The sequence below is a fragment of the Nannospalax galili genome, unplaced genomic scaffold (genome assembly GCF_000622305.1).
Source record: "Nannospalax galili isolate Female #2095 unplaced genomic scaffold, S.galili_v1.0 scaffold330, whole genome shotgun sequence".
Classification (NCBI taxonomy): Eukaryota; Metazoa; Chordata; class Mammalia; order Rodentia; family Spalacidae; genus Nannospalax; species Nannospalax galili.
The window spans coordinates 4,139,597-4,164,614 of NW_008329640.1; the positions used below are offsets into that span (position 1 = coordinate 4,139,597).

Consider the following 25,018-nt stretch of genomic DNA (forward strand, 5'->3'; position numbering starts at 1 on the left):
TGACTGCTCTTGCAGAGGATCTGGGTTTGATTCCCAGCACCCACATGGTGGCTAACAACCATCCATAACTCCAGTTCCAGGGGAATCTGACACTCTCTTCTGACCTCCACAGGCATTGCATGACATGGGTGTAATTACATACATACAGGCAATACACTCATACACATAAAATAAAAAAAGATAAAATATTAAAAAAAGAAATTACATGGATAAGTTCTGTGTTTCGGAGGTTGAGCCAGCAGCCCATCGGCCAGAAAGCAGTATTGGCTACAGGATATAAGAACCTAAAAGCAACCTTGGATAACTTCTAAGGCTTTGGATGGTATCATCAGCTATTAGAAGAGGGAAGAAGAATAGATTTGGAGCAGGTTCTGTTTAGGTCAGCTTGAGTTTCAAAGGCCTGGTATCATTAGTCTCCAAGCAGGTATATCAAACTTCACATTGTCACAAATCTCTTACCCACTCACTGTGTTTCTTCACTTGGAAAATGAGGTAATGCCTTCTCTCCACATGCCTCCCAGAGCTGTCCTAAGGGTCATGTGTATTTGAGAGAACTTCATGGATTTCAATGTGTCTTATAAAACTTTTATTACATCAGACAAGGAAGCTAAAACCCAGAGTAGTTAGGTTCCTGGACCAAGGTTATCCAGCTTGGATTAGAACTTTCAGCCTCTGACTTAACAGTCTGTCTCATGACACCATGGTCTGCTGTTTTTGCCTGCTACCTGGATGGTATTTTCTGCTCTGACTGCTTGGTGGTGGTAGTGGAGGGAAGGTTTTATATGGGGGTCCTGTCTTGCCTCATCAAGAGTTTTCCACTACCATCAGTTGTTACACACCCAGTCTATCCACATTCTGATGGTCAGAGGCCCTGGGGATGCTTCCATGAACTTCGTTTTTCAGGGAAATCAGGGTTAAAATGTGAAATCAGAGGTCACAAACTTGCTTGCATAGTGCTTTAAATTTAACTATTGGTCAACAGGGTTTTTGTTATTTTTTAAAAGTAGGGAGATGTCACATAAAACAGAGCTTCCTGCCTTTTCTTGACAAATTGGAAGACTTGCTTCTGACACTCTACTAGAGACTGTCACCCTTTGAAAAGGGGTGTGCACTGTTTAGTCTCCACGCCCCAGTGTTCCCCACGGTGAGGCTGCTAGCTCCTATTTAGCATCATCTACTGTCATGATTTTCTCACTTCTATGACCTGTCTGGACTCCAAAGACATCTGGGTCTGTAAGTTCCCATCTAAGGAGCCTCATTTGGTGACTGAGGGCTGGAGACCCTGCCCCTGTCCCTTCTACTGGGCACAGAGGTGAAGAACATACAGGGCTCAGCCGACAGTGGCACCATCAGGACCTCTGACTCAGACGACTCCCCACTTCAGGCCCACCAAGGGCCACAGAAAGGAGGGGCAGCTTCCCTGTCTGATTTTGATCTGCTCCACCTGGATTTCTGTGAAGCCCTAGACACTTGGATTTCTTATTTTCACAGCTGCAGAGCTCAATGAGAAGTTTGCATAGAGGATGGTTTCCATCCTCCTCGAGCCATCAGAAAAGATAATTTCATAATAAAACCTGTGGGTCCTCCACCCACCACCCTACTGCTGCCAACTCTGAGGAGGTTTGTTCTTTATTGGAACCTTCAGTTCCCACTTAGGCAAATTCTACCCACCCCACCCTTCCCACGGGGAAAAGTAACTCAGGCCTTTGTTCATGAGTCTCCCCAGAGTTCATGGCCCCAAACCAGGCTGCAAATGGATGCCAAGTTGGAGCAGCTGTTGGTGTGGACTGATGAAGACTGAGTCATACCTGTGGTCTTGGAGTCACTCAGGAAACCTCTAGAGCCTGTGTATGCTAGGTACCCAGGCTGCGTTCTGGGGCCCAGAGCTGCTTGAAGCTCTATCCAGGATGGAGAACCCAGGTCCTTCCACCCTTGCACTATTATTCAAAGAGCCCACAGCCTCTCTCTATACAGAGCCCCAGGTGGGTAAGGTGCACCTAGAGTTATAGTCCTGGACAGGTGGCATGCTAGGAAAGCAAAGCCATTTTACATCTCAGTGGATGTGGAACATTGTCCTGGGTGCTCTCTGTTGCCTGTACCTTGTCCCTCCTTGTCTCTGACAACTGAGTGTGAATTTCAGCTGGACATAGTGGTGCACACTAAGCTGGAGAAGGAGAGTCCTAAGTTCCAGGCTAGCCTGGGCTACAGCCCTTGTCTTTGTTTTTGGGGTTTTTTGTTTGTTTTTTGGTCTTTTTGAGACAGGGTCTCCCTGTAGCCCCAGCTGGCCTGGAACTCACTATGTAGACCAGGCTGGCCTTGAACTCACAGAGATCTGCCTGCCTCTGCCTCCTGAGTGCTGGGACTAAAGGCATGTACCACTACACCCAGCATGTGAGCCCTTGTCTTAAAAAAAAAAAAGAATGTGGAATCTGTTATCAGAACCCACAGGTTATCTGTATAGCTCCTGAAATAATTACCTATTGAGTGGGTATCTTGAGCAAACTGCCGCGAACCACGACTCCGTCCAGCAGAGCCAAGGAAAGACGACACAGACACCAAGGTGAGGTTCAGGCTTCTTCTCTCACTCTCACTCTCTCTTTATTACACACTTCAGCTCTTCATATAGCGTTCCCAACAGCCCTCCCCCCAGCCAGGACCAATCAGGGCACACACACACACGTGGCGGGCAGGCAGAGTGGCAGCTTATTGGGCCACGTAGCAGGATCATACTCAATGATGTCTCTGATCAAGCAGGCAGCACATGATCGGGCTTATTGTGCTTGCGCAGGTTGGAGTAAACAAGTGAGGGGCACGAGGCTTGGCAGCCAGCCAGGGCGCCATCTTGGCCGGCTTGACCGCGCCTGCTTCCCACAGCAAACCACTTAATTTCCTTAACCTCAGTGTCCTCCTCTGTTCAATGGGAAGTTTTTTTCAGTTTATAGGATTAGTATAGAGATTACGTGAATTAATATTGGTAAAATATCAGAGTGGTGTTTGATAGGCAGTAAGTAATGTCAACAAATGTTGGGGATGGTTCTCATCACCTCTGAGCCTTCGACCTAGAAAGGGCCAAGGTCAAGTGAGGCCATCATGGGTGCTACCATTTGCAACCCAGCCTTACTCTCTGCAACACATCTATATGCTGCGTGGCTTTCTAATGCACAGAATCATAAGAGCTTGCTCACTCCAGGTCTCTCCTAGCCCACTGTGGACCCCTTGAACAGAAAGTCCTACATGTTGCAACTGCTATAGCGCCTTCCAGCTGCCTTAACACCGGGAAGAGTGCAGACCTTATGTCTCCCTATGTGTCTGCTTCTCTACCTGGGGTTCAGCTGCCTTAATCTATGGATCCACTTCCTCACAGAGAGCTAACCTGGAACAGATATCTTCAAATTTAATAGGTGCACTGTACCCTCAAGGTTATCCTGACTTGGTACAGAACAAATCTGGCTGGGCTTTGGAGTTTATGGAAGAAGGGAGCTGGTTTTTAATCATTTTGTCTAAGCATCTCTTATCTGGTCTTGGGATGGCCAGGCCCACATTGTGGTTTCTGTACTTGTACCAGTTTGCCTTTGAGAAGAGTGCTGAGCCAAACTGGGTTCTAGGGTGTTCCTTTATGACACCAGGCTTTAAAAGGAAGACATCAGGATAGTCTCAAGACCAGATGATCAACCACAGTTAAGATGACCTCAGGGAACAGTAAGCCAATTGGCTCACAGAGATCTTACACTGAAACCCTGAAGGGTTCATCTCCTGTGATCTCTCCAGTAGTGAGCCACAGCTAGCTGCCTCTCCAGGATCCCTGGGGAGCTGACCCATCAGAACTGACATGATATCAGACCTGACCTGGTTTTCTCTGTAACTATTTGATTCAGTCAAACTTTTCATTTATTTTGTGTGTGTGTGCGCACACGCGCGCATGTGTGTATGTATGTATGTATGTATGTATGTGAATGTGGGTACGTGTGTGTACATATGTAAAGGCCAGAGGTCAACTTCTCTGGTGTCAACCCTCAGGATAGCTATCCACCTTGTTTCTTTGAGACAGAGTTTCTCATTAGGATCTGAGGCTCATTGATTAGGCTAGGGTGGTCAGAGAGCTCTGGGAATCTTCCTGTCCCTGCCTTCCCATTGGTGGGATTATGAACATGTGTCACCATACCCATATTTTTACATGGGTTCTGGGGATTGAACTCAGGTCCTCATGCTTGCACAGCAAGCTCTTTACAGACTGAGCTGTTTCCCAGTTTTTACTTCCTTTGCTTTTTTTCCCTCTACTCACTCAACCACTTCACCAATGTCTGCTTCCCTGGTTTTGCTTGCCAAAACACATGATCCCACAGCTAAGAGAAGAGGGGGCCAGACTTGGCCTTTTTGTATGGAGTGTCTGTCACCAAACTCCGGCACTGCTTCCTCAAGCTCATTACATCTGAGCCCATGTCCTGTAGACCCGTGGGCATAGCCCTCTGGAACCATTACCTATGGACTATTCTGATATCACCTCTGTCTTCCCAAACTGCTGACCTCGTGAGTCATCCAAGTTCCAACCTTCCCATCATGATGAACAGGTTTTTCAAAGAACCCTCCAAGTCATTTTTTACCTTGTCACATCTTTGTTCCTTGGAAAAATAAAGTCAAGTGTAACCACAATGTGCCTCTTACCTCCTCTGGAATTGCCATTTTATCAATATCCACAATGATAGCCCAGGTAGAAATGCTGACATTCCATCTACATTGATTCTGTTTTGTAGGCGACATGACCTCTAGCATTGATTCCTGATGTCTATCCTGTTGCTAAGCTTTCCATTTTATGGACTTTGAATTCCTGTCTCCCTGCTCAGAAGTTCTCCAGTTCCTCCTCTTGCTGAGTTCCTTCCCCTCCCTGCCTCTTTCCTTCATCCTTCTCCAGTAGGGTGACCCAAACGCCTTCTCTCTCAGAAAACACCTAAGTGATGTGAGCATTTCCTTTCTTTCTTGTATCCTTGTCCTTCTGCCCCCAAGTAGGTGCACAATGATTTTCTCTTGGTAACATCTTTTGAAAATGGATGGCTATGTCCATCCTCTTTGACAACGTCCACTATACCCCATCTAGTTGTTCATGATGTAACAGAAATTTTTGGAATGTGGTGCCGTGTACAGGAAAAGAGCTTTGGAAGCTCTTTCTGTCACTTCTAACTCTCAGGATCACCCAGATCTTCCTCTCGCCCAGATGGTGGGTGTACTTCCCCATCACACAGAGTGTTTTCCTCCTGACTCCGGGTCTTATTTTGCAGAATCCAACTTGGGTCTGGAAATCAGCATTCACTGCCCCTGTCACACCTTTCAGCCCAATGGAGACATCCTGGAAAATGTTCACGAGGTGATGGAAATCAAATTCAAAGGTAATGAAATGGATATGTGGTAGGATGAAGGAGTGGGTAACAAGAAACATGACCTCTGCCAGACCCCAAGAAAAAGAACTAATCTCCTTCACAAAGATATTTATTTTGTATTTGAGTAATTCTTCTTTGTCCTCAAAGCAATGAACGCGGTGTTCAGCTTAGAGAGAACACATTAGCATCTAAAAGATAGCAGAATGCTGGTACAAGCAGTGAAATCATGTAGATCTGCTGCTCAGAGCCCAGGGAAATAGGACAAGAGTACCTCTTTCATAGAATGTTACACAACGGAATGAGATAACAAATGTAAGCAGAGAGCCAAGGAATGCTCAGCAAATATGTCTTCCTTTTTCCCACCAAAAAGAAATGAACACTAGTTGCCTGAACAAGGGTCCTGGCTATGGTGCTTTCCAGATGTTGCTAGGCCCTCCTGGTCCTTTCCCAGGAGTTGTCTGGGTTGGGACAGCTGCTTTCTGGCACGGTGTTTGATCATGGGCATTTGTGTAGGGACAGTGAAATATTTTGAGAAGAATTTCAGAGAAGCTCTCTTTTTTCCTGTTCCCATTTTGGGCAGCTGAGAAGTATAGTGGTCAGAGGTGCATCTGGAGTCTTCGTCCTGCATAGCTCTTGGGCCTGGATCTTGGCAGTCCCTTACCCTGCATGGGCTCACCTTAACAGCCCTGCCCCCTTGTCAAGCCAAGAATTTGATACCCTACCACAGAACATAGAACCTCAGCCTTTCTACATCCTTACATACAGGCCAGGTTAAGGTGGTACCTTCCCACCTTTACGAATATGGTCCCTGATGCATAGATTTCCAGAAAAGGGAATTACCTACCAAAACATCCTTTCCTGAGGTCCTAGTCTCTCATGTGACTGTAAGTTCGACTCCCCATATTCCTGCCCTGGTGAAGATGGTCAGCTGTCAACGACTGCCCTTCATAAACTAGATCCCCAGTTAGAACAGACCCTTCTAAGTCAATCTCTGATCTTTTCCCTTTCAGATGAATTTTGGGCCCTCTTCCCAGAGTTGATTTGCTAAGCTGTTTATCTTATGTTCTATTATCTCATCTGAATTTGTAGTGAAAACACTTCTGAAATGCTAAGCCTAATGTCAATGTAGACAGGTTTTTTTTTTTTTTTTTTTATCTTTTTGAGACAGGGCTTCCTGTAGCCGCAGCTGTCCTGGAACTCACTATGTAGACCAGGCTGGCCTTGAACTCACAAAGATCTGCCTGCCTCTGCCTCCCAAGTGCTGGGATTAAAGGCGTGTGCCACCACACCGGTGTAGACAGTTTTTTAGTCTTGTTTTTGGTTCCCATACAGGCTATCTTAAATTGTGACACCTTAAATTGTCAGTAGGACTTCCACGATATCTTGACCAATGAAGATTCTAAAAGGAAACTCACACCCAAAGATTCTAAATCCTGGGAGCCCAGGGGCTGGAGAGATGGCTCAGTGGTTAAGAACACAGACTGTTCTCACAAAAGACCCAGGTTCGAATCCCAGCACACCCATGGCAGCTAACAACTGTCCAAAACTCCAGTTTCAGGGAATCCTCTGGCCTCTTCAGTCCTCTGTGGGCACTGCATGACACAATGGGCGCACTTACATGCAGGCATACACATAAAATAAAATAAAAAATAAAGTGGCAGCCCAAAGTTATTGGATAGGTATCCACTAGTGGCGGGGGCACTTCATGGCTCCACAAAGGAGCCTCAGGTACATCTCAGGAAGGGAGATCTGCCTTTTGGAAGACTGTTATGCAGAAGTCACAAGATCTGACTGGATGTCTGGCAGGGGACCTATGGTGACTGTGGAGTACTTTTGGTACTAGTTGCTCCTCTCAGTCTGCACTTTCCTTCAGGGAGCCTTAGAGTGAAGCTTGCTCACCCCAAGCCTTCCTCCCTCACAGAAGGCACCACCCCTCATCCCAGGTGTCAGTGATGGGCTGGGCTGGGCTGAAGAAGCAGACTGTAAGGGTACTGCTTTTCTTAGGTAGGAGGTTGTGACCTTCCCTCCCTCTGCAGGGGTGGACAATGAGGATGACCATGGCCGTGGAGACCTGGGGCGCCTCAAGAAGCAGAAGGATCACCACAACCCTCACCTGATCCTCATGATGATCCCCCCACACCGACTCGACAACCCTGGCCAGGGGGGACAGAGGAAGAAGCGGGCCTTGGACACTAACTACTGCTTCCGGTGAGCTCAAGGCCCCACAAGGAGTGAAGCCTACCCCATGCTTCCTGCAGCCGAGGCTCCCAATCTGAGCGCCCCCTGAGGGTCCCTTTCCTGCAAAGAAGATTGGAAATCTCTTCCAAATCTCTTCTTGTCTTGGCTGAAGCCTCCTCATAGTTTTCTTGTTTGAAGTATTTGCAAGGTGTCTTTATAAACAAGAAAGATGAATGCCAGAGTGTCCACTCAAGTATTTGGTTATCTATTGTCTTAGTTTCCTTCCCATTACTGTGATAAAATACTCTGGCAAAATGCAACTTCAGGAAGAAAGGGTTTGTTTTAGGTTATTATTTCAGGATACAGTCCATCATGGAGGGGGAGTCAGGGGATCAGGAGCTTGAGGCACCTGGTCACATTATGTTTGCAGTCGAAAGAAGAGAGCAATGAATGCGTGCTTAGCTTTCTCCATCTTTGCACAGCCTAGGGTTCCCTGCCTAGGGAATGATGCCACCCTCAGTGGGTGAACCTTTCCATTCCAATAAACATAATCAAGATAATCTGCCATAGGCATGCCCAGAGGCACCTCTCTGAGGTGATTCTAGATTGTCAAGTAACAATTAACACCTATGAAGGACCCAAGGATGTTACTGGATCAGAAAAATAGTGTGGTCGCCAACTCTAAACTAGAGAAATTACTGACTTCAGAAGAGAGCCCTAAACAGAGATGGAGGTGACATAGCTGCCTCTCTTCTTCAGGAGCAGTTGGCCTGTTCTCAGAAGTGGGGGGTGGGGATGGGGGGTGATGAAGCCTGCATAACCAACTCCAAAGGGAAGAAAATCGCTTTGGTAAGGGGTGTGAAGGCTAAAGGGTTTGTGAACTGGGAGCTAGGAGCACATCTGTGGACACAGGAAAGGCTGGAGTTTGGAGCAGAGCCTTCCTCTAAGGATGGGTGAGGTTTGGGTATGTAGGGACCTAAGAGCAGGGGGCACTTCCAGGGAAAGAAGGAGCAGGAAGGGTCAGTTGACTGGAGGATGCCTGAATGGAGCTTGGGTAGGTGGGGTGGAGGGTATGAATTTGGAAATGTTTAGATCTGGAAGCTTTTCAGAGGACAACTGACTAAACTACGGATGTTGAGTTCTAGGAACAGAAAGAATGGGAGAGGAAGTGTGGTTGTCGCCCCTGTTCACCTGGCATGTAGGTCTGCTCTGTGCGTCTATTTGTCAGTGAGGAGGAATGCTCTTGGCTGTAATGCAATGGTGACTTCAGTCATAGAGGATTTCTTATTCCCTTGAGGCCTGTGGCGGCAAACTCAAGGTTGGGCTGGCTGCTTGATTAGGCTCACAAGCAGACAGGCTTTCTGATCTCATCTGGCTTGCTTGGTTTGCTGGCTCTTCAGTCTCTTGCCTATGGTCATGGGGATTTCTAGGGTTCAAGGTGATTTGTCCATTAGGACAAGCACAAAGAGGGAAGGGAAGAGCCAACAGCCTTCCTCTTCTGATACTTTTCTAAATAATCGAGTATTTGTCAGAACTTACCCTACTCCCTGCCTACTTCTCAGTGTCTGGCTGGCCATCACTGCCTTCAAGGGTGGCCAGGAAAGCAAGTATCACTGGAATGGGAGGAGACAAGGGAGAAGAAGGTTAGGAATGGTCTTTGCCATTTAAAACACAAGCAATAGGAGTTTACCATGGTTCAATCTTGAAACAGATTTTGGCCAATAGTTGACTGTGGAAGCAGCAACTTTCAGGGTTATTAGGGACCTGCTGAAGCCAAGTCTAGATGCCCACTTGGCAAGGGGGACTGCCAAACAGATTTCTACAGAGTATAGGATGGGAGGGGCCTGACAGTCCCATGAAGATAACTGGAGAATCACGATTGTTATGGAAAGCTCCATGACCTTGTTGAGTTGAGTAGCCTCTGGTCTTGTCTCAGCAGTCACCGCAGCAGCATACAAGCTGCACAGACTTACAATTTATTTCTAGCTGTGTCCACGAGGACGGTAACTATAAGCCAGCCTCAAAAGAACTGACTTGTGGTGGCAACTAATGCCTACTTGTGTGTGTGTAGAACAGTTTATGTCAGATTTGTGGTGTCCACAGGGACAAGGTCACTATGACCTTTTTGCTTTCCCTCACAGCATTTGCTTTTACCTATTAACATCCTCGGGACGTTGGTCTTCAATACAGGAAAATGCCTTCCAGTTTCTTCAGCTGCTCGTGCTTGAACTTGGGATTCGACTGACCAGGGCCGCCACCTACAATGGCACAGAAGGACTCCAAGGGAGGAAAGGAAGGCATTTGTGAAGTTTCTTTATATTGGTGGTCTCCTCTTTTGTTGATTTTCTGTACATGGTTTTCGTTCTAGCAACTTGGAGGAGAACTGCTGTGTGCGGCCCCTCTACATTGACTTTCGACAGGATCTGGGCTGGAAATGGGTTCATGAACCTAAGGGCTACTATGCTAACTTCTGCTCAGGCCCTTGCCCATACCTCCGTAGTGCAGACACAACACATAGCACGGTACGGAGCAGGGTGCATGCTATTTGGGTATTGGGGCTCAGCCAACCAGGCCAACTATCAACAAGAATCAATGAAAGATTGATTGAATGTTTGAATGTTGAATGAGTGAATAATAATCTGGGCTGGGTAAAATCCCTGCAATAAGGTTTTGATCTTGGCATGCTGGCCTAATTCTACTTGGTCACATTCTGCACTTTATGCTTATTATTTATTATTGTTATTTTATGTGTATGAGTGTATTACCTGCATGTAGGTAGGTGCACCTGTGTTGTGCAATGCCCTCAGAGGTCAGAAGAGGGCATCGGAAACCCTGGACCGAAGTTACAGATAGTTGTTGGCCTGACATGTGGGTGGGACTCAAACCCAGATCCTCTACAAGAGAAGTCAGTGTTGTTAATCTGAGCTATCTCTCTAGTCCCACATTCTGTACTTTAAAATTCCTACCATAGGAGTTAGCTCATTGACAGTAGCACATGCATTGCCCTGGATTCAGTCTCTAGCACGCATGCGTGCGCATGCACAGACACGCACACACACGTGCATGCACATGGACACATACACACAGTTTCTATTATAGCTTCAACTATCCTTTTTATTTGCTTTGCCTTAAAACTTTTGAACTACAGAAGTTATTTAACTGTCACATGCCACCCTATATGTCATAGATGTGTGCACGTGGTTGGTCCTGCGAGGTTTCCACCCCTGTTTAAAGAACTCTGTTCATTGCAGCCCTGTATTATACAAAGTTATTCAGAAAGACAGAATAAAGCACATAGGAAACACCAAAAATAGAAAGAGTGGAGAGTCCACAGCCTCTGTAGCCTCTTTCCTCAAGGGGAATAAAAGGTAGGCCAGTAATTTGTGAAGCACATTTCCAGGTAGCTCACCATCACTGCCTCCTGTCTGGGGCAGACATTCTGGCAATTACTAGATGGTCCAACGCAGTGGTGAATGAGAACATTCTTTTTTTCACCACAGTGATCAGTTAGAGCAAAGACTACCTTTTGGAGGAGCTTCTTAGCCAGCCAAGTTTCCTTATCAATCACAAGTCTTGCTGTCTATGGCTCAGTTAGGAACTGAACAAGTACGTGTTCTGCATTCTGCCATGCCAGATATGCAACTAGTCTGTCTCACTCGAGCTGTTCCCACAATTCCTCTTAAATAGCCTCAATGACTACTTTACCACTTGCTTGTCTCAGAGCAGCCCCTGAGAACGTACATAGTTCCTGGGTCATAGGCTCAGGCCCAAGGCTTAGCTCTCCCCTGTGACTCCACCCACAGGTGCTGGGACTGTACAACACTCTGAATCCAGAAGCTTCAGCCTCACCATGCTGTGTGCCCCAGGACCTGGAGCCCCTAACCATCCTGTACTATGTCGGGAGGACCCCCAAGGTGGAGCAGCTGTCCAACATGGTGGTGAAGTCCTGCAAGTGCAGCTGAGGTTCGCCTGTGACAGAGGAGGGAGAACTGCCACCGCTGACAGCTGCTGCTTGGGAAACCAAAGCGAAGGACCTCACCCAGAGGCCTGGAGCCTACAACCCCTGGCTCCCAGTGAACAGCTGAGAAGGAAGCTTCCTTCTGGAACATTTCTTTCTTGCTAGCTCTGAGAATCACTGTGGTAAAGAAAGTGTAGGTTGGTTAGGGGAAGGTGAACTCTCCAGAACATGGACTTTCTGTGGTGCAAACAAGAGGTGGTGGGGTAGAGGAAGAGGGATGGTGAGCTGACATAAGTGTATGGCAATGGGATTTGGGCTACCCTAGGGAAGAGGGAGGGCAGAGCCTGGCCAGGTCAGGGCCATACTGGAAGCCACTTCAGATTTGAGGTCAGCCTTGCTCACTGTGGTACCACAACTGCTCCAGGAAATTGGGATGTCGTTATCAGAGGCAAGCATTTTTCTTCAAACAGGTTACCAAGACAAGTCCCGGAATCATTATCTTGCACTATCTGGGATTAAGGACAAATCTGTTCTTTTTTTTTTCAAACTGCCCTCCCTACATCAATCAGCATCATGGGTGATTACAGATGATGTTATTAGTTTCTGGGCCAGCAACTATATTGGGTCCTTTGGAGATGCTCAACTCAAATGCAAAAGGTAGGAATTCGACTTCTCATGTATGCCCTCTGGGCCCCTCCTCCTGCCTTCTTCCTTGGTCTTATTTCCCCTTGGATATTTGACTAGACACTTTCCTGGTCAGGGTGCACTCTTTGGATTCTGGGCCCATGCAGCCTGGGGCATCAGGGATCACTTTCTCCCAGCCTTTGAACCCCTGTGCTCCCTTAGTGTTCCTGGAAGCAGGTGCTGCGACATCTGGGGAGGCTGCATGTGTACCACACGATGACTTGGCCCCAGAGGCACAGACTGAGGTATCAAGACAAGTACAAATATTACTCTCAAAATCTTTGTATAAATAAATATTTTTGGGGATTTGTGAAACATGGATGATTTCATCTTCTGGAAGATGGTTCCTAGAACAGTAAAAGCCTCATTCTAAGGCATATACCTGACCATAAATATCTTCATTACCTGTTTCTTAATTCCACATTGGTGTCTACTCATCAGAGGTAATTGGAATCTGGGCAGAGCAGGTCTCAAACATCACTGTTGAGCATGAATACGCTGGGCAGTGGACCCACTGTGCTGTCTCTGCCATCTGAGATCACACCACTGTCTAGGCTCACTTCCCCTCTGCAGGGTGCTTTACTTACATATAGAAGCTGCCATGGCTTAGGTTCGCAGAAAAGCATACCAATCTTGGTGCTGGGTAAGAGACGGCTCAGTGGCTTAAGTGCCTATTGTACAGGAATGAGGACCCGAGTTTGGCTCCCTAGCATTCACATAAAAGCCGGGCACAGTAGTAGCCTATCTTAGAGGCTCCCAGGCCAACCAGTCTTACTGAAATTGTGAACTCCAGGGTCAGTGAGAGACCCTGTCTCAAAGAATAAGGTAGAGAGCAATAGAGGAAGACCTGGTATCACCTGATATCAGCCTCTGGTCTGTACAGGAACATTCATGGACACACACATACACACACACACACACACACACACACACACACACACATCCACGTGGAGAGAGAGAGAGAGAGAGAGAGAGAGAGTAATCTGACCTCTAAACAACTGAAGTTGCACCCCTGTGTATGGAAATATGCTGTGTATATTCAATCTAAAATGACTCGTGCCACCATTTCTGGAAATCTCACTGCAGCTCCCAAATCAGTCAAGCATTAAAGAAAAATCACCTGTGGCAAAAAGACCAGAAATGAGGCAAATTGTGGTATCAGGTTAAGCCTAAAAGAGCCAATCAGGAACTTCTTTTCAGATGATGGGTTACTTCTAAGGCGTCTGGGAATGGGAGGGGAAGGAAAGCACAACCCCACTATACCCAGGGCAATGTGGAGTTCTGCTGTGGTATTAGCGTTCATCTGACGCAGCCTCTTGCAGTGGGTGAGCAGAGAGGAACCCTCTAGTCTAGCGGTTCCTGGAAGCCACCTTCCTTGGCATGTTCACTGAGGCCTAGATTGAAGGATGTGTACATGCCTCCTTGTGTTCAAGTGCATGCACACCTTGTTCCTTGAGTTCTTAAGGACTGAGTTCCTGAGTTTGGTCACCAAGACTTTTTGTGCTGTCCGTGCCCAGCCAATTCTAAGGGTTGCCCTGTTTTCATTACTCCATTGTCCTTCAATGGCCCATGTCCCTGGCCTGAAATCCTGGCTGTGGAAGTACACTGCCTTACCCCAAGAGCTTGTGTGTGTGTGTGTGTGTGTGTGTGTGTGTGTGTGTGTGTGTGATAGTGGGATTATGTGATGACAGCAGGGTCCAGGCTGCTTACATAAATTACCTTTTGGGAAGCAGTACACTGCATCTGACATGGGTTCTTACTGGCATGGATAAGGATGTGGGACATAATCTTTCTACCCCTAGACTAAACATCCTTCTTACCTGGCCTGCCAGGGCACTCACTACTCAAAGTTTGAACCAAGACAATTAAATGTGCTTCTTGAAGTTATCTCAACAAACAAACACATTGTTAATTCCAAATGTTTTCATGTCAGGCGCTACTCACATTAAGCAACAGATATGAATAGATGATCTGGGGTCCAGCTTTCCCTTTACATGGCTGCTCGCAAGTGCTATAGCCACTTGAGCCACTGTCTGTTTTCAAAAGTGCACACTTGTTTTGCGGAGACTGACAACATGGGAAATGCCACCTCTGATGGAGGAAGGCTCAAACAATCCCTCTGGTTTATTACCAGCCCAGTACCAGGAAGAATGACTTAGAAGTGGTGTAACAGTGAAAGACATGGAGTCTGGTCTTAGCACCTGGGTGAGGAGAGACTGTAGCTTGAAGATGAATTCTGACTGGGTACCTAGCACAATTCCAATGTGGCTGATCTGAAAGTTCTTATTCTAAGCTCATAATTTCTTATTCTGTTTCACAAGATTCCTATTTTGGGAACTCCCAAGATCTTTCCTCCAATTCTATACATCAGAGGGGGAATTTGGATACATTAGAAGTTACCTCCTAACTAACTCAAACCAAGAGGACTAACAGTTAAGATGGTCATCAAACTACTACCCCGAAGTCCCAGGACCACATGGAAACCTTTTTTTCTTTCCCACTGTTGAGGTTCTTATCCTCCACAAACAAAAAGCTTCAGTGTTCCCAAACCTGTTCACTCACTATAAATGCAATAAAGTCCCCCTTCTATCTGTCTGCATATTCCTCTTCCTTCTCTTCTTGTTTGTTGAAACAAGGTCTCAGAGACTCTGTAGCCCAGGCTGGTATGGAAATCAATGTGTAGCCTGGCCTAGCCCAGTCTCTAGCTGGTGGCAATCCTTTCCTTTTGGGTGCTGGGATTATAGGCACGAGCCACCATACAACCTTCTGTCTTCTTGTCATTTTTTTTTCTTTGGATTTCAACACCATCTGAAGGGGCTTATTGTAGAAGTCCAACCATTAGCAGAAGCTGCAGGAAAGACCCAGTGAGGTAGACAGAAGTCAAGGTGTGCTGCAACACCCAGAGGAACTATGCAGGTAGGTGGGCAACTGGGCATGTTCACACCCCACTGCAGGACTATGCTGAATGAACTGGCTTCCAGAGGCCACAGTTCCAGGGTGTGAGAGTTGCCCTTAGAGACTAGCTTGGCCCTGCCATCTACTCAAATAATTTCTTGATAACTTCCATTATAAAGTAAAAATTTAAAAAAATTGTCCAACAATGAAATAAAACGAAAAGGTGATCCCAATTCAGCTCTGATTGTGAATACTGATTGCTGGGAAATCAGTGAATAGAAATAAAAAGGAGAGAAAAAAATCGCATTACTTTATTAATCTTAGAAGTCAGTAATTCCAAAGGGTGCCTGGATCTTGGTAGTTGCCTCCCAACTCTTTGTGCAGTTTACTTCCCTCCCCTACACTCTTGGAGAAGGAAAGAGCAATTCTGGTGGAATACTGTTAGGATCTGAAGCTTGTACAAAATAAAACAAATCTCAATACTCCAATCTGGAAAAAAGCAGAAGCCAGATGCAAATAGCCAAAGAGCCTCTTTATATTATCTCTGAGCAGCAGCAGGAGAGGAACAGAGACCTAGTAGGGTGGGGAGGGAGAGGGCAGGGAAAGATGGACTTGCTCTGACAGTACAGAACACATTGGGTGAGTGTCCCCACTGCCAAGTTCCATCCAAACCCAGAGGGCCTGTTTCCCTGTTGTCTTGGTAAAAGTCTGGCTTGGCTGATGGCAACCATCTATTGCCACTTCTGCTTGAAGGCTTTGGGGACTCTGAGGCAGCAAAAAAAAAAAAAACAAACCATAGACTCCTTGAATCGCTGGTGGAGGCTTTGCCTCGGTCATGCTCCAGGAGCAGTGAGCAGGTCCTTCCTTCCTCCATGTCTCCTCTGTGGTTCATCTGTCAGTGTGAGTGCAGTCTGGAAAAGAAAAGAGGCTGAGTGACTGAAGGACAGTTACTCCTTTACAGAAGGCTCTAGACTATTTATTGCCACTCAACAATGAAGGAGGGGTGGGTCTAACAAAGAACATTTTCATCATCTGTTAACAGAGGGACAGAACTGGAACCCAAGCACATAACTCTTCATTTTAATGTTTGCTGGAAGTTGTCTGAAAACATTGGTGCTCTATGGCTGCTGCTTTTTGGATGGTTTTGTTTGCTTTTTTTCTTGGACAAAATCATTTATATTTAATTAGTCTTTAAAGAAACTGGGCTTTATTGTGTTGCTCAGGCGGACCCTGAACTCCTAGGCTCAAGCAATCCTGCTGCCTCAGCCTCCTAAGTCTCAGGAACCACAGGTGTGTGCCATCAGGTCTACTGTCATGAAAATAATTTAGCCTCCTTCACGAGGCCTAGTGGTACACCTTGGTGGTCCCCCTACTCAGGAAACTGAGGCAGGAGGATCACCTCAGCTCAGGAGTTCAAGGGCAGCCTAATGCAACACAGTGAGACCTCTCCTGTCTAAAACACTAAACACCTCCTCTTGTTTCTCAAACAGAAGATGCTAACTAAATATGCCCACCTTTTTCAGAACTCATGGTCAGCATCAGCATTTTCAGACTGCATGGCAAAAGATTGCATGCACACTTTTGAGATTTTTCTGTTTTGTTTTCTGAGACAGGGTCTCACTATGTAGCCCTGGCTGGCTTTGAGTTCCCTATGTAGACCAGGCTAGATTCAAATTCATAAGAGAACTACCTAGCTCTGCTTTTCAAGTGCTGGGATTAAAGGTGTGCACCACCACACCTAGCTGTGCTTTTGAGATTTTTAAAAATCCCTGATGTCAGGGGCTGGAGAGATGGCTCAGTGGTTATGAGCACTGGCTGCTCTTGCAAAGGACCAGGGTTTGGTTCCCAGCACCCACATGGTGGCAAACAACTGTCTGTAACTCCAGTTCCTGGGGATCTGACACCCTCTTCAGACCTCTGCAGGCACTGAATGCACGAGCGCACTTACATGCTTACAGGCAGAACACTCATACACATACAATCAAACAAATAAAGAAGCTTTACTTACTGTGTATCTGTTCACCTTATCTAACACTATTTAATTCGATTTGGTTTGGGGATGTACGGTGCTTCCTCTATGTGTTCCCTGCCCCTGCAGTGGTCCATTTTTCTCCTCAACCCTTACACTTACAGAAACTACAGAAACAAGCCTCAGTTGCAAATATCTGTAAATTGAGTGAGTTGACATTGGTATCTCATTAGCATTTCCTGGGAGGACAAGAGGCATCTTAAAGTATCTACTGTAAATTCATGTTTCTGCCGTGAAATGCCTGGATGTGCTTTTTCCTTATTTTCTTGAGTAACAAATGATTTTTTAAAAACCAGTTTTATTGACACACACAATGCTTTTATTATATTCAGAGTTCTGCATTTATCACTACAATCAATTTTGGAACATTTTCATCATCTGGAAACAGAGGTAGAGCTGAACTTGGGACCTGGCTATACTCCATAAGGCTCACAGCCCCATTTCTTCCAGCTAGTCCCCACCTCCTAATGGTTTCACAATCTCCCCAAACAGGAGCACCAGCTGGGAACCAAATGTTCAAATACATAAGCCTGTGGGAACAATTCACATTCATAACACAGCATTCCACCCCAGACCCCCCCCCCAAGACTTATGGCCATCTCATAATGCAAAGTGTATTCAAGTCCAGTCAGAAGCCCCCCATAATCATGTAGTTCCAACACTGTTCAAAAATCCTAGGTCTCTTCTGAGACTCAAGGTAAACTCTTAGCTGCAAGGCCATGTTACAAAAAAACCCCCAAAACCAACCACCCCCAACCCCACCAAATTACATACATCCAGTATCTAACAGCACAGAGTAACATCCCATTCCAAAAGGAGGACCAGGAGGATAGCAAGAAAAGACTGGCCCAAAGCAAGACTGAAACGTGGCAGCCATATATCAAAACCTGTAGTTCCATGCCCAGCATCTAGGGCTTGTGGTGGAATCATCTGAGCTTCACTGGGTTTGGTGGCCCCACCTCTGTATCTTGGTGCCTGTAGCACATGCGTCCTCTCTTTGGCTGGCTCCATTCAGTGCTTACAGTTTTCCTTGGCAGATGTTCCAAGTTCCCGGCGTCTCCATCAGCCTAGGGTCTTCACTGAAACTTAGGCTTCACCTTCACAGCTTCATGCATCAGCTCTCAGGGTCTCTCTGCAGGTCTTTCCCTGCCGCATACCACCTGTCCTCATTAGCTTTTCTCTGAAACCTTGGGACAAACCTCTATGATCCCATAACGCTCACATTCTTTGTCTCTGTCAAATAGCACCATGTGGATAATGACAAATTCCACTTCTGGCTCTATTTGGGCCATGCTTGCTGGGCTGAACCAGGGAAAACATTTCCCTAGGTGGCTGGCTCAAGTAAGGGTCTGTGATTTAATCTGCTAAGGTATTCTTCTGTCATGTGAATTTGTATTTTTAGACCCTCTGATGCCATGATCTTACCCTCAAAGCACCATTCCTATGCTGTAGTCTCTTTAACGGTGCTAATTTCTTTAGCAATTACAGCCCCTTTGTCTGAAGTCACCCTGCCACCAAGTTTAAATGCGTTGAAGCTCCTTTTCTAGTCCAAATACATATTTTCCACATCTTTCTGCTTTTGTGTGTGTTAAAAAAAAAAAATCACTCTAAACTTGGCTAAAAGCAGTGAGTAGTAACTGTGCTGCAGCCTGGAGCTAGATGGAGCGGGTCGCTGGACCCCCGGCGTGGTGTGTGCGGGCACCCTGGGGTCTCCGCCACACCTGGCTAGTCCCGGCGTGAGTCTGGCCACAAGCGATGTGGGGAGCACGCCTGGGCTCCCGGGCACACTCACTCTGGATGTGGCCCAGGGTCAGGTGTGCGTGCCCTCTCCCGCCGTGGTTCTGGTCCCGCTGGCTAGCTAGCGGCTGGCGGGCCTGGCCGGCTGCGCCTCTCTGGAGACGGCAGGTGTAAAGACTTCTCTGATGCTGGCTGTAGCTGATAGCTACACACTTCTCTGGAGCGGAGAGCTTCTTCTGCTACTAGAGTATTATCTAGTCGGGATCCCGCCTCTATTACACCCTTGTGCCCTTCCTCAGGATTGCGGAGTCCTGGCCAGTGAACTCCACAGGGAAGAAACACGGAGGCGGCGAAAGCTAGGATATCCGTGGGTCGGTAACGGAGAGTGCTGCTCTCCGGTGAGATCAGGTCGCCGGTAGTAAGACACAGGACTCAAGGCACGGCTTAGTCTGTGTTTACTGCTTTAGACTCAGCTCAGATTTCAGTGATTCAGCTTCAGCTCCTGCTCCAGCTCCAACTTTATTGGGGTAAAACTAGGACTATTTATAGTGTAGAGACAGCAGAAGAAGTCTTAGCTGATAGGTACTTTTAGGATGCCTCATTTACATAGGGCTGTGGGCTTCTATCAGGCTATCAGACAATGCCTGATTAAAAACCTGGTAGCTCCTGTGCCGGAGGGCATGTATTTTTGGCGAGTTCTTTAAGAGAAGAGTCAGGGAGGATGCCAGGAAGGCACTCTGCTATGAAAGGAATCTGCAGCACATGGTTTCCGAGCTCGTGAGCTATCCGGACGTGAAGAGACTTCTACTTGCATAACAGAGGACCCCAACAGAGCTATGCTTTCTTGAAATTTCCTCCACTTAACAAATCAGTCCATTATTTTTTAAAAAAAGATTTAATTTACTTTTTAAAATTTACTCATGTGTATGTGTATGTGTGTGGTGTCTGTCATGTGTGTGCAGATATCTAAGGAGACCAGAAGCACATCAGATCCCCTGGAGTGAGAGGTACAGGCAGTTGTGTGTCACCTGAATTGGGTACTGGGAACTGAACTTGGGTCCTCTGGAAAAGCAGCAAGAACTCTTGACCACTGAGCCATTTCTCCAGCCCCTAGTCCATTACCTTTGAATTCAATCTCACTCAAATTTTCAGGACACAGAAGGTGGCCAGATTCTTTACTAGAATCAAACATGAAAACCAGTTTCCTCTGAAATCTCATGAGCCAGGCTGTTACTATCTGCATTTCTATTGACACTCTGGTCCACTACTCTCAACAGCTAATGGTTCATCCAGCTCTGCCTATAGCTTTGTAAGGCTTCATAGCCAGCAGCTCTAAAGTCTTCTATGTTCTTTCCACAGTCCAGTTCCAAAGTCCTATTTTTTTCCTCATGGTTGTGATAAAGTTCCTGAAAGAAACAAGAGGGAATCTATTGTGGTTCACGGTCTGAGAGGGCACCACAAGGCAGGCATGTCTAGAGTCCACGGTGACTGTGGCAGCAGGAGCATGAAGCTTTACTTATATCTCAGTAGATTAGAAAACAGATGCTTCTTTTTCTTTCTTTTCTTTGTTTGGAGGCAGGGTATCACTACATACCCCTGGCTGCCTTAGAATTTGTTATGTAGACTATGCCGGCCTCGAACAAAATAGGGATCTTCCTGTCTCTGTCTCCCAAGTGCTGCACCACCACATTAGGCTGAGACAGAAGTTTCTTTTTAATGGTTGCATAATAGTCCATGAATATCTATAACACACTACATTTATCCATCAGCTGATGGACACTAGAGTTGTTTCTAACTCTTAGCTATCATTAATAAGGCTGTTATAAATATTCACATACTAGTATGTTTGAACACACACTCATTTCTTTTGTATGTGAATTTAGAGTGAAATTAGTCATGGGTTACATGGGAACTCTGCTTGAGGAGCCAGGCTTTCTGAAAGCACCTGCCATGGGCAATGTGTGAAGGCGTCCATGCCTCCATGTTTGCATTCATGAGTATAGTGCCCATGGAGGCCAGAAGAGGGTGTCAGAGTCCCTCCAACTGGAGTTACAAATGGTTTTTAGCTGCCATGTGGGTGCTGGGAACCAAACCTGGGTCCTCTGCAAGAACCAGTGTTCTTAACTATGGAGCCATCTCTCCAGCCCCTATGCATGTTTCTTTTTGGCTGCAGATGTTCTGCTGGATGTGAAGTGATGGTTCTGCATTGCATTTCACCATGCAGCCCAGGTAGGCTTTCTGGTCCTCCTGTCTCAGCATCTCCAGCTGCTTGGGAGTAAGGGCATGTGCCATCATGCCTTGCTGACATTCTACCATTTTTCTGTCATCTCTTTCTTCACATTTTTTTCTGGATCACTTTCAAAGACCCAAAATAAAAGATTATTTATCCACAGAAACTTCAAAATGTATCTTATTGGGCAAGAATTTAAGATGGCAAAAATCTACATACTGTTGTGGTAATTTAAGAGATTGATTTTTTTTTTTAATGTGTATGAGTGTATTGCCTGCATGTAGGAAAGTGCACCCTACAATGTACAATGCCCGTGGAGGACAGAAGAGGCCATTGGATCCCCTGGAACTGGAGTTATGGACAGTTGTTAGGTGCCATGTGGGTGCTGGGATTCGAACCCGGGTCTTCTGCAAGAACAACCAGTGTTCTTAACTGATGAGCCATCTCTCCAGCCCCAAGAGATTGATTTTAACAACGTTAAAATTGATCAGTTTCACTCTACATCTTATGAGTATAATGTGAAAAACTCCCTTCCTTACATAATGGTCACAAAACCAGGATTTATACTTTTGTCTTTTTATATTTAAGTCTTTAATCCAATCTCATAGCATGCAAAACATAGATCTAGTCTTTAAAAAATTTTTATGTGTATGCATGTATTGTCTGCATGTAGGTAAGTGAAGTGCACCCATGTGTGCAATGCCTGTGGAGGACAGAAGAAGCTGTCAGATCCCCTGGGACTGGAGTTACAGACAGCTGTCAGTTGCCATGTGGGTGCTGGGATTTGAACCCCGGTCTTCTGCAAGAACAGCCAGTGTTCTTAACCACTGAACCATCTCCAGCCCCAAGATCTAATTAAAAAAATTTTTAATTAACATGCGTCTGTGTCTGTGTATGTGAGTACAGGTGCCTATGGAGGCTGAAGAGGGTGTCATCAGATCCCCTGGAGTTGGAGTTACAGGTGGTTGTGAGCTGCTTGATGTGGGAGGAAATGAACCCAGATCCTCTAGAGGAGTAGTAAGCACTCTTAACCACTGAGTCGTCTCTCCAGTCCCTAATTTAACTTTTTTTTGCATGTAATAACTCATTGTCCTAACATTATTCACTGGGAAATTGACCTTTTCCTCCTTTAGCTGCAATTTGGTCTCAGTCATAAACTGTTTCCATTTGGAGACCAGTTTTAGTTTCTATACCTTGGCCAATGCCATACCATAGTCTCCTAACTATGTTAGCTTGACAACAACTGGCATTTAGTTGACAAGTCACACAGCTCCCATTCTAATCCCCATTTTTAAGGAGTAAAGGGCTCTTCTTTTTTCTTCCATATATATTTTAGAATCATCGACTATTAAAAAAACAAGCCACCACCAATCCCTCAAGTCTGCTGATCAATTCTGGGGAGAGCTGACACCACAATGACTTTTAATCCCTGAACCCAGAACTTTCCATTTGTTTTTGAAGTGACTTGGAATCAAAGTTTCATACACACATATGAATAGATGAAACAGGTCTTACACATCTCTAGGTTTATCCCAACCTACATCACACATAGCTTTTTGGAAATCACAGGCTCTTTTTTTATATTGACATATAGAAAGTGTAACTGACTTTGGAAAACTCTCCTGTAAAGTTAATAATTTACTTGTCCATTCTTTTCAGGTTTCCCATCAAATACATTATACTTTATGTGAGAATAATGCTATTTTCTTCTTCCTATCTGATCTTTCTTTTACTTCCTTACTGACTATGACATCACACATGGCTGACCAGAGGCAACACTGGGCTCCTTGTCTTGCTTTGCAACGAATGCTTTCCGATTTCCTAATTCTAGGAGTTTTTTTTTTTTTTTTTTTAAGACAGGGTCTTCCTCAGCTGGTCTGGAACTTGCTGTGTAGACCAGGCTGGGCCAAGCTCACAGAGCTCTGCCTACCTCTGCCTCCTGATGCAGGGACTAAAGGAGTATGACACCAAGCCTGGCTTAGTTTAGGAGTTTCTAAAGGGGACATGGATAATGAATTTTATCAAATGCTCATTTTGTATCCACTGAGAAATGTGTGTAATTTTTCTTCTTTAGTCTCTGTTACTGGGATAAACTGCATTAATTAATTGAAATTACAAAACAATTGTTGATCTCTGGGGTAAATCTCTGGTATTCTTCAGGTTTTTGATATTAAACATTTTCTAATTATACTATGATTTTTATGTGTATGTGTGTGTACTGTGTGTGGAAATATGTATGGAAGTTGGAGAACAACTTTGGGTGTTGTTCTTGAGGTGTTATCTACCTTGGTTTTTGTTCCTGTTTTCTAAGACAAGGTTTCTCACTGGCCTGCAACTTGCCAAATAGGCTGAACCCAAGGATCTGCCTGTCTCTGTTTCCCTAGTGCTATACATGTGTAGACCATCATACCTGCCTTTCTTTCCACCTTTCCTTCCCTCCCTCCCCCTCCCCCAAATGTGGATTCTGGGGATTAAACTCTTGTTTTTCTGTATCCAAGGCAAGTACTTTACTGACTGAACTATCTCCCCAGTTCCAACTTTTTATTAATTTATAAACATCTCAGGATTTCCCAGTTATCTTTTTGTTTACACTGTGATCAGAGAACATGGTCTTTGAAGCATGACTTAAGGCAGAGCACAGAGTCTACATACGCTCCAGGGATACTTGCAAAGAATGCTCACTGTGCGGTCATGTTGATAAAGCTAGTCAGTTGAATGTTTCAATTTTTCCAAACCACTACTGGTTTTCACACTGCTTGATCTATCAATTACTGAGCTACATGAAAATATGCCAGTATGAAGGTAGGTTCTATTTCTCTTTATGTAGCTGGTAATATAATTTTAAAATATTTTATTATTTTTATTTTATATATATGAATGTATTGCCTGCATGTATGTGAGTGCACCTGTGTCATGCAGTGTTGTGGAGGTCAGAAGAGGGCTTTGGATTCCCCTGGAAATGGAGTTAAGGATGGTTCGTAGCTGCCATTATGGGTGCTGGGAATCCAACCCAGGTCCTCTGCAAGAGCAGTCAGTGCTCTTAACCTCTGAGCCATCTCTCCAGCCCCTTTTAGCTGGTAATATTTTTGAGCAATACTTTTTCATTAAAATTCTTGCTTATTAAATTTAAGTCAACAAGAAAAGTTGATTCAGGGATTAGCTCCCTGAGAGGTTATCTAATCCCAAGTAGGGCTAACACACTGTATACACCAGCACCACTAAATGAACTTAGTGCATTTATATATAAATATATATTTATTTATAAAGGTATGTGTATATCTGTAACAATAATAATCAAAGAAAAGGCCAAGAAATTGAGCTAGTGTGGGGGAGACATGGAGGAGTTGGAGGGGGACTGGGAGAGGTATAAAAAGTACAAACACAAAGCACATGTATGAAATTCTCAAAGAAATTTTAAAAAAGAGGGGGGGACTGGAGAGATGGCTCAGAGGTTAGGAACACACATGGTTCTTCCAGATGACCCAGGTTTGATTCCCAGCATCCACATGGCAGCTAACAACCATCCATAGCTCCAGTTCCAGGGGATCTGACTGCCTTTTGACCTTCACAGGCATTGCACAACACGGGTGCACTTAGGCACACGCAGCAGAACACTCATACACATAAAATAAAAATAATAAACAAGTATTTAAATATATATTAAAAGTAGTGTTAAAAAAAGGTGAACCCCCTTTTTGGGGGTTCATGCTGTTGTAACTCTCTTCATTCTTCATTCGCCTGTTGCCTTTATCTACTTTGCCTGATCTGCTTTCTTTGGTTGACACTTTGCTGGTCTATTGTTTCCCAACCTTTTTTTTTTTTTTTTTTTTAATTTTTTTTTTACCATTTACTAGCAAACTTTAATGTCATTTTAATGTTGCTTCACACCAGCAATTTTATTCACACAGAAAGAACATAAGTGTGTTTACTATAAA

General features: G+C 45.3%; 2 protein-coding genes across 9 annotated transcripts in view; one reads left to right on the forward strand and one right to left on the reverse strand.

The window, feature by feature from the left end:
- The window catches only part of Tgfb3 (transforming growth factor beta 3), a 27,549-nt gene extending 14,951 nt beyond the window's left edge, over nucleotides 1–12,598 (forward strand). The window contains exons 4-7 of the mRNA XM_008840247.3: nucleotides 5,274–5,381; nucleotides 7,409–7,580; nucleotides 9,919–10,072; nucleotides 11,354–12,598. Of these exons, the coding sequence (XP_008838469.1) occupies nucleotides 5,274–5,381; nucleotides 7,409–7,580; nucleotides 9,919–10,072; nucleotides 11,354–11,512 (593 nt within the window). The 3' untranslated portion in view covers nucleotides 11,513–12,598. The remainder of the gene's footprint in view (nucleotides 1–5,273; nucleotides 5,382–7,408; nucleotides 7,581–9,918; nucleotides 10,073–11,353) is intronic.
- Nucleotides 1–25,018, reverse strand: part of LOC103739789 (tubulin polyglutamylase TTLL5) — a gene marked incomplete at its 5' end in the record, with an annotated part of 285,878 nt that overhangs the window by 11,728 nt on the left and 249,132 nt on the right. For 4 of the 8 annotated variants that reach the window (XR_003850711.1, XR_003850705.1, XM_017799943.1 and 1 more), the window contains 1 exon segment: nucleotides 15,381–15,998. Coding sequence is in view for 3 of the 8 variants with exons in the window: in XM_008840269.2 (XP_008838491.1) it covers nucleotides 15,976–15,998 (23 nt within the window). 8 annotated transcript variants of the gene reach the window in all.